The sequence below is a fragment of the Opisthorchis viverrini genome, assembly GCF_000715545.1.
Source record: "Opisthorchis viverrini unplaced genomic scaffold opera_v5_286, whole genome shotgun sequence".
Lineage (NCBI taxonomy): Eukaryota > Metazoa > Platyhelminthes > Trematoda > Opisthorchiida > Opisthorchiidae > Opisthorchis > Opisthorchis viverrini.
Genome location: NW_008751933.1, coordinates 145,446 through 155,263, shown reverse-complemented (window position 1 = coordinate 155,263; position 9,818 = coordinate 145,446). Strand labels below are relative to the sequence as shown.

Genomic DNA, 9,818 nt, shown 5'->3' with positions numbered 1-9,818 from the left:
GTATTTTCCCCACACTGTAAGATAAGCTGTAACGTCTACAGTGTTTTAGTGGTAGTGGATGTACAGTAATAACAGTGAGCTGCGCACCGCACGGAAGCGTGGGCATACAAGCCCCAAACGGATTTCTCTCCATGAAGCTCTCGTTCACTTATCTGGATGTACAAATGAAAATACATGGTAGATACGCGGAAAAGATGTATTAATTTGTTGTCAAATGGGACACGGAACAATCCACCTTCGCAACTCAGTTGGGGGTATAAACATTCGTAATGGTTTTACTACTTATAACCCTGCAGTAGACTTAAATCAGACTTATTTTTTCAGACCGTCTCTGCACTACACAGCTGAATCGCAAACAGCCATGCGATATGAATATTTGCAGTACCGTTGGAATAGTGTGGTAAGTATGAGTTAGTCTGAATAATATCAACGTGCATAAAACCAAGGACTCATCCATGGAATGATCCCACTTACATCGCCAACAACATGTGATCAACAGTAGCATTAGTGCACTCCATAGGCATACCGAAAGTTTGGTACTCGTAGAATTCTGTCCGATGAAAACAAATTCTCCTCCTAAGAAAACAGAACAAGGAGAAACTCGGAGTTTTATGGTTTCGATTAAAGATATACAAACGAGCGATACTAGGTCTTTTTCAGTCATGTGGAATGATCGATACTGCACTCCAATTTACGCGGGTGTGAATGTATATGACACAAAATACATACTCATGACCAGTACAATGGGTCGAGTAAAAATACTTTGTGGATTCCAAAAAGATTGCATACTGGTTTTCTGAGTATTTAGTAGAACAAAAAGACACCCAGGATCTTGTTAAACCTGGAGTGACCAGCTGGTATGTAAAGGACTCTTTGATGAACAGGTCTCCGTTTCCCCAGATTCGGACTTGATTGTTAAAATATGTATCACGTAATTCTTAAATTGCGGTAACACTTTGCGATGCTCATTAGTCCATGCGGCTGCGGTTTGTTGATCAGCGCTTGCTAAAACGGGTTTGTGTCGTGCAAGGCATATTGAAAATGGTCAGTCTAAAACACATCAATTTCGTTTGAATTACTCTGTTGAAGAAAAAGTCATTTATTCCCTTGCTGAAACAGGTTATTGTGAAGTATCACTGTGACAAGTACGGATTTTTTCAAAGTTGTTCAGTTGCTCACCTCACGAAAAGCAATCATCTTAACTTCTGGGTATGGGGTTCACGGGACGGCCATATATTTGCGAGTTTCCCACTGATGAATAAGTCAGAATGGCGGACAAGTCATCGACTGACTGGTGTGTGTAGATCATCATTTATGTTCGAAATTTCTGCTGTATTATCCTGACTGGTGTGTGTAGATCATCATTTATGTTCGAAATTTCTGCCTGTAGTATCGACCCAACTCTGAGTACTAGCCAGCGTCAAAGTCGAATTTCACTGAATTCAACTTCCCCCAAATATATCACCAAAATATATCTACTACCTGAAACATAGACTTATAACGAATGAATATTTTTAACCATAGGCTTCATCGGAATTTGTGGGTATTCCACAGATTCACCCAATACCCCAACAAGATTTGCGTCCATTTTTGCTCTCATAAAAGATTCAACAGATTGCTCGGTTCTTTTTATTCCATTTTCGGAAAGACAAAGATTCTTCCCAACCCCGCCAAGTCTCAGATGAACCACAATAACCCCCTGATGTTGTGGTCATTGCCAACTCTTGTTGGACAGCGTAACGTGGTAGAAAGTGGTCCAAAGTTTTGGACAGCAGCTTCGAAAAAACCTCGAAAGTTTCTAGATTTCCCGAACTAATGATTTTCTCGCCGAGAATTTTGCAACGGATCCAAAACTTGGGGCTACTTTTGTGCAATAGTTGTCTGTTCGCCTTGGTGGTGTCCAGTTTTTTGTTTTTAATACTGGGTATGCTTGACTTTACTTGATTGCTTGTGTGGCTTTCCAGTTTTGGAAAATAAAAACTCCTCCCAAACGTTGATTTAATAATAAACAATCAGAGATTATCCTGACGTAACACTGCTAATTTCTCTCTAAACTCTCCGTTATCATCCTTTTCCTAAGGTTGGTCTTTCATATCGTGTGTGGTTTAATTGTACGGCGTTCAGATTCCAATTTATAACTCTGTTTTTGTTTTCCATAGTTTCATGCAGTTTCTTTCGTGATCTCCTTCCGAGTGCCCCTAAGATGAACTTTTAGCTCACATTCAGATGTCATCAAATGTCATGATTTCATCGAATATAAAAATGTGGCTTTTGAAACCTTATAAATAGCCTGATACAAATTGGATTCAGGAAACTTCTTGTTTATAATCCTATTCTCGATACATGCGCACATGGCTTGAGCTAAAATCCCTTTTCTTTCATCTAATACCAGCCTGAACTAAAGTCATGTACCATCTTTCTTAGTACCGTATGAATTTCCACAAACATTTAACACCGTTTCAGATGTTTTCGTTAGAATTTCGGTCAAAGCCCGCAATTTTTCGCTTGGTCAAGCATGTTTTAATAACGTTATATGTGTTTCTTGGTCACATGAATTAACAGGAAAGGAACCAGTCTGCTGTGTCCACAATGTGCCGGCACTGTAAATTTGCTCGATTCCCTCGTAATCAATCTAACCATTCTGTGGGTAGGGTTCAATCCAGTTCTCATTGGTAACGCTCATCTTGAATGGGTGATGATTCGGGCTACCTTGCAACCTTTCAGTGGTAACGGACGCTCGGTTTGGCGGGAGAATACTTCCTGGCTCTCGAGCTACAAAAGAGTTCAGCCATTAAATACTTATTTGTGAAGACATCTGGTTTTACACAACAGTCAAACCGAGCCTGTCTGCCCAGTGTGCAACTGAATGAGGGGCGAACAACCTGAAAAGCGCGTTTATGAAGACAGTCTGATGCAAGTACTTTTGTTGTTTAGTTTGTACCTTACCTTTACAAGGACTGTGTCTACTTAATTTTCAAATTTGCATCCGATATTTATTTTGCGGAGCTTACCTTTTGGACAGATGCCATGAGCTTGTAAGTAAATTCCTGAAAAAAGGCAATATATACTCAGTGGTATCTCTCAACTGACATCGGCAATCCCTATACGTAAAAAAAACAAAACTAAGGAGCCTAGAACCTGAAACCAGAATTTCACTAGCCAGAAAGAACTCAGTACAATGTATTTTTTAGTTTAGTTTTACTATATCATATCATTTTTTGAAGATATACAAAGCAAAAACAATGCTTAACGCCATAAACAGGAGAATATTTTGTGAACTGCAAAAATAGTCTTATTTTTGTCGGTTTGTTGGTTATATAGCATGTTTGCCAAGTTACTCCTTCAACAAGCGTGGCACATGGTCCGTAACAATGAAAGCGATAGAGCTTTTTGTCATTCTAATAGTGTGAGCAGCACTTTGAGTTGTAGAATATCATAAACGAGAGATGCATTTGAGTCTCTTGTGAAAACCAAATTGATTTGCAAACGAGTGTATTTTTCGAGTGTGGGCTTCTGTTTAGAAAGGATAATGCTGAATTCTGCTCAAATGTCCCACCTTAATCTGAAGTATTTTAACATTTTTTGCATGTAAAACGTATTACGTCAGATTGCACCATTTGTGCTGCGCTTCACACTTTGTTACTGCTCTTCTAATGTCAACTCCAAGAAATAACCAGGGGTTACATCCTTATATGGAATTTCAACCACATGTTGTTATACTCGGGGTGGTGTGATCCCTAGTCCTAGATTCTTACACTGGCTTTGCGGTAGAAAAAAGTTCGTCGTAGAAACGTACTCAACCAAAAAGTAACAGCAGTTCCGAAATAGAGCAGTCATTTACTACACAAGAATTACAAAGAAGGAGGCAAAAAAACAACCAAGATAATCGTAACCACTGTTGATGACGATGATTGTACTGGAAATGATCACTTCTTCTTCCCGCGCAGCGTCTATAAATTTGCGGATATTGTTCTGATGCGGATGTACGCCGTATGGGCGATTTTTCAAGGCAGTTGTCATCGATTAAAACTTATTCGGAAATTCTTTTAACTATGGAGCGTCACTGTCCCTGAGAAAGATGTACAAACGGATTTTTCTCCCAAATGATTAGCCAGTTAGCCTTTTCAAACATCAAGACACTCGCCCTAGGCGATGATTCCGTGTAAACGACAATGCGTTCCGCCAACTTTCACCACAGCGTTAATCTGCTTTTTTGCGGTGGATGCAGAATGTGACCTTTTGACAAGTATGACTGATAGCCATTGGAATCAACTAAAAAACTCTTGCTTTTGAAATACGATCTTATCAAAGGTCGTCGGTAGTTTAGATCAGCCCTGAACAGCAATAGACATTTTTGGATAACCACTAAAAACTCTGTTGATGGTTAAACGTTCTTTGAATGATTTCAGTAAAATAAATGCAATTGGTACTCTATAAATGTTGGCAATACACACCTTTTTAATCCGATTCCGTTAAAAGTTGGAACCCGCTCATACCAGCTAGCAAATGATGACTTACTGAATATTACTAGTTGAGTAGAAGGATGTCATCCAAACTTTCCCGTTTAAACATCTTCACTTTGTATCTTTTATTGTTTCCTGCCTTCAAAGGGGTCAAATAGCTTGTCGTTCATGCAAGTTTACAAATGCCGAAAGTAGACAGGGTTTTTGAGAGACCAATATCATCTAATAACCAGTGTTTGCGGGATGCAGTTATATACACGATAGTGCATCATAGCCAGGCCGTCCATTTGGCTAAATATTATTTGTTGAAACATAACTCAGAAGAGAGGGCCACTTAACGCTTAGGAAACCGTGTTAAAGACGGACCTCCGGTAAGAAAAAAATATTAGATTGTGAGCTAAAAAATACTGGACACTTACTGTCCTGTGTGCACGCGATAGGGTTCACTCGCGAAGGTGAAAGGGCAGCCAAACGTTCGTTCAGCGTGTCTTCAAATGTGTTGTCTAACAGATCGGATTGTCCATAGCTTTTGGATAAATTTAAAAATTTCTCTGGATCCATATACACCACAATCAGTAGGTCGGATTTGTTCGAGTCATCCTTTTGGAATCGAATCTCTCTCACGGGATGATCATCCAAAGCTTTACGAACCTGAAAAGTAATTGTGTACGAAAAGACGGGAAAGTGCCAAAGATGGTTGAGTTTCCACCTCAAATTACCTTTGAAATTTTCATTGACACAGCTAAAAGACGATCGGACGACGCAAGCCTGTTTTTTATCAATGGCCGATGACAAGATATTAGGTGTCTCTAAGTCATGTACACTCAGTCTACAGAGAGGCTTATTCGATGAGTAGTACGAAAAAAAGAGATAAAATATTACGGAAATACTAGGATCCAAATTTGGAGAGTCTACTAAAACAACAGCCAGCTGACACGTTGGAGAAGTCTGACGATGTTCTACGGTTAAGACCCATCAAAAAGAGGCATATCCGGAAGAGAACTCATAGCTAGCTTTCGGAGCCGGATAAATCTAAGTTGTTGATCTCTTGGAAGTTGGTTCCATTCTTCCTGGAGGCATGTTTGCGCATTAAGAAATGTCAAAAGCGTGCAGCAAAAACATATTTGATGAAACAGGTTTAATGCACTGACAGTGTACTTGTAGAATTTGCAAACACAGAACAGGATAACGAATAGTGGTGGGCGAGGATCCACCCGGACATCCCAGATAAAAAAGTGCAAATGGAGTAGAATATGCTAATCCTGAAAGCTTGCAGTCTTGACGAGCTACAGTTGATTTCAGACGGTTAACTAAAAGAACCTGGCAGTCAGCGCAAAGGTACTTAAAAATAACATGAATAGAACAACCATAGATTGTTTGAAAGCTAATCTGTTCGCTGTGCTGGCTAGTTGGGTCGAAAAAGGTTTGCAACCAGACGTAAAGATACCACAAAAGCACGGTTCGCTGGATGGTTTCTCAAATTTTCTTTGCATTATTATGTATTTCCAAGCTTATACGCCACTAAATATACAGTGAAAGGCACACTAATCTAACGGATGAATTAATGGTATGAGGCCATTATTCAAATCAATACGCCTAATTTTAAGCGAGGTAACTGCGAAACCATTATTGGGGGGTCCCGGGCTTTCGAACAGGAGGGGAACATCATACCTGAAACCACTGCCTTACTACAAGCTGTCAAAGAAAAGGCTGAGTGATGCTCAGGTAGATTCGCCAAAACAAGGCTGTGACGTTCCATCGTTTCTAATCCGTTACGTATACAATATCACTGCCACTGACAAAAAGAATGGACTGCAAAGAACAAATAGTACTTTGGATTTTACAATGAATCCCATACATGATTTACGTAGTCACAAATGTGCTCCGCTCATTACAGGGGTAAATCGTTATTTACGCTTCTCGTCCAATACAAACACACACATTGCCTTCCTGGACAGTTATGTCAAAAATAATTCTTGTGTGCCACTTTTGGAAAATTTAACGTCCCGGTCGTGTAACTCCAGACTGGAGACCCGAGAGAATTGTTGCTTTAGACGCAAATGTATTGAGACTTGAATAGTGTTCCAACCAACTGACTAATTCCGCTTCCCGTTCTCAGCGTTTATGGATTCCGTCGCTCAAAAATCACGTGCAATACATCAGTATGGATCTCGGTATAAACCTTCGGGTAGAACAGGTTGTCGGGACAATGGACAAAACTTGCTTCAAAAGAAAAGCGCCTTATGAGCCAGTATTGAACCAGAGAAACAAAACCCAGCACCGGAAAAATAGCAAGCGGGCCAATCGAATAAAGGAAAGGAAAAGATCAGTGATTGAAAGTGTCCACTTGACTAATAAAATCAGAGCAATACTCGCAGGCACAGGAGAAAACTGGTCAAACCAAGATAAGTACCCAGAGGTTACTACGTGAAGATGCTCCGTGGACCAGCCAGGTTCAAGTTAATCAGAACAAAATGCAACGCAAATCCAAAACTGGCCAATGAAATTGTTTAATAGTCAATCCCCAAACAACCAGTCACGTTGTGGATATCAAATTTCTTTCCGAAACGATATAACAGCAAGAAAAAGTGAATGAATTATCGAAATACACTCATTTGCAAACTGAACTGAATTTTCGAGAGACCTTAAGGTTGGCGGAAACTCGGGGATTGCGCCCACCTAGATGAGCCCTAAGATAGGCAAAACCGGTCGTGGGCTATCGACGAATTTTCAGCAATTTTAAGAGTAATGCATCGCGATATCTGGAATGTCGTAGCGACTGATGCAGCCTGGTGCAGCATATTCAAATGCCAGGAAACATCACAAACGGGAGATTCAGCTGGATTCCAGGTGATTTTTTCAAACTGGGTTGCAAATGAGTGCATTTCACCAAGTCCTTGCAATCTGGTTTCAAGTAGAACATAAGCTTGACGTAAACTCGGGGCTCGCACCTACCTGATAAGCCCCAAGAAAGGCGAAATCGGTCGTGGGCTGTCGACGAAATTTTAGTAACCTTATGAGTAGTGCATTACGGATATGAATGAATTGCCCTTCCGATCGCGCACCAAGGATGTTGCCACGCATAGCGAAGAAGCTTGAAAAAGCCAATTAAAAAGCTATACGAACAGATCAACTGCCATCTCATCAAACAGCGAGAAGCAGAAATCAGGGAGCATTCATTCTGGCTGTGGCCGGTTCACCATGCATCGACGTATCATTACCTTTTTTCGATGAACGGTTTTGGAACAGAAAAGAAAGCTTCTCGTTGTAGAGGTGTACGTGTCTCCGCAGTACATGTCGAGGCTACATCGTTTCTCTGGTCTGCCTACGACTATTCTTTACCGGGTGCGCGTCTGCGCGGCGTTTCATCATGTAACCGAGTCGCCAGACATGATGGTCTTATAGCACAGGGCAGATTAAATCGTTTTGGAAGTAGTTATGCAGCAAAGATCCGTTTGAGGTAAGATCTTCTACAAGTGAGTAAAAAGAATGTCCCAAAACATGAGCAAAATGACTTTGAATCCACTTATGCCTAGTTACCGATTATTTTTGGATGTTTAAACTTTTTCAGAAATTCTTGTATGCTCACACATTTTGTTGTAGGTGCTTGGAACAGATCAACATCGCCTACTGTCCGTACCAAAACGGGGTTGGAAATTCTTTCAAGTAAACTTCAGGGATCCGTGTGATGGCAGGGTGGAAGCAAAACACAACTGTGCCACATCTTTTCGTAAGACCTTCATGAACAGTCGGTAGTCTTTACTTGGGCAATGTTTGGCTTTTGATATAAAAGCTTCATCGGGCCAAGTAAGCAGGTCACCAAAGTGGCCAGGTTATAAGACAGTCCGGGAACCAATCAGTAAGTTCTCTTCAGATTATCACACTAGATCAGTGTTCAGTGTGATTGTCAAAATCTTGCTTTGGTAGATTGGGGGAGTTTAAAATTAATTCTGATCGAGTTTGATTCGTCAATCTTCCACTTCAGGCTGCTTCAATTGATGATTCACCTCGGGTGTTACTGATATATTTTCCTTGGTGTTTGTGGGGGTGTGCGTGCTCCGACAAATCAGTTTGAGGGAGGGGATGTGATCAAGTGGAATTCAGATGACCGCACAACAACACGTGTTAGCTTGATTGATCCAAAACCGTTCACCACGCGCATGCCAGTTCCACAACTGTTCTGCTAAGGCCGGGATGCTTGGCGATTTCTACAGCCTTGGCTATCAGCCTTGTGACGCCTCAAAACCTCAACATTTTGCAAATCTATTGTATCCACTGTCCAGTGCGTGTTCCGCAGTTGCCGAGTCCCCCAGTAACGCTTGATATTTATCCACGTTTCTCGGCGGCCTGTTTATTTTTCTACTATGCTCTCCGATTCTGATGTGTGCCACATCTCTGTCAGCCTACTGAGAAAGGCTACTTCCGAAGCGTATGATGGAAATTTTTGGATTTCTGTCTAAATTATACGTTCTATGTTGCGAACCAAATTCAGTCAAGGAATACCGATTAATCTGTTTTATAAATGCCTTTACGAAAGTGTTAAATTTATTTTGCTACAACGCGATTGTTTGAAACCTCACGCTGCCCTCTTAGTGAGCCCATCCCAGGAAGAGCCTGGACAGCCGCGTCTACTTGAGGACGCAACTTGGGGAGAAAAAATCCTTTAGTATGCAAACCCGAGTGAAAGACGTTTGGCTCGATTTTCTCTCACCTAAAAGTGCATTTGCTGTTGTACTGTATTCACATTCCAGTACAACTAGCACCACAAGAGGGAACTTATCGGATGGAGCATGCTTGGTAAAATAACCTGTTAGATTAGTTCTACAATGGACTGTCTATTTCAGGTGCTGGAGTGCCATTTTACGCATCCCAAGGAGATTAAACGAAGTGAGTAACTTATTTTTTGGTCTTTACTTATCCGAAAAAAACACTTTCAACCGTGACTGACAAAATTCTCTTGCAGACTCCATGTAGATGTCACCTATTCGGAACACAAGTTGCAGACATTTAGCCTACAAGTGTCAGTCTGATCGCCCTAGTGTCCAACTTGACGAAGAAAAATAAACAGCACGACTTACCTTTTCTACTGTTGATTTGATAATCACTTGAGATCTGGGTTCCGTATTCACAGGACAGTCCAGTTCAAGAACTTGAAAAATTTTAAAGTGGAACATGTATGACTTGCATGTGTCGTAATTTAAAGGACTATCTTTTCGATGACTGTGAAAACTAGTTACTCATAAAACGTCATCATCCGACGGGGCATAAGTAGTAAGCTCTAGATGTATCGATTCATACGAAGGCATAATCTCACCACAGGGTCTTATTGGTCTGAAAGTTTCGCCAAACCGGTTT

The 9,818-nt window shown here is 40.9% G+C and overlaps 1 protein-coding gene across 1 annotated transcript; it reads right to left on the bottom strand.

The window, feature by feature from the left end:
• Nucleotides 1–474: 474 nt before the first annotated feature.
• T265_14835 (hypothetical protein) lies at nt 475–5,272 on the bottom strand (the record flags this gene model as incomplete). The annotated part of the gene is made up of 3 exons (XM_009175491.1): nt 475–576; nt 3,012–3,047; nt 4,883–5,272. Coding segments are annotated over 3 exons (525 nt in total), but the record flags the coding sequence as incomplete, so codon positions are not given.
• Between the last annotated feature and the right edge of the window lie 4,546 nt (nt 5,273–9,818).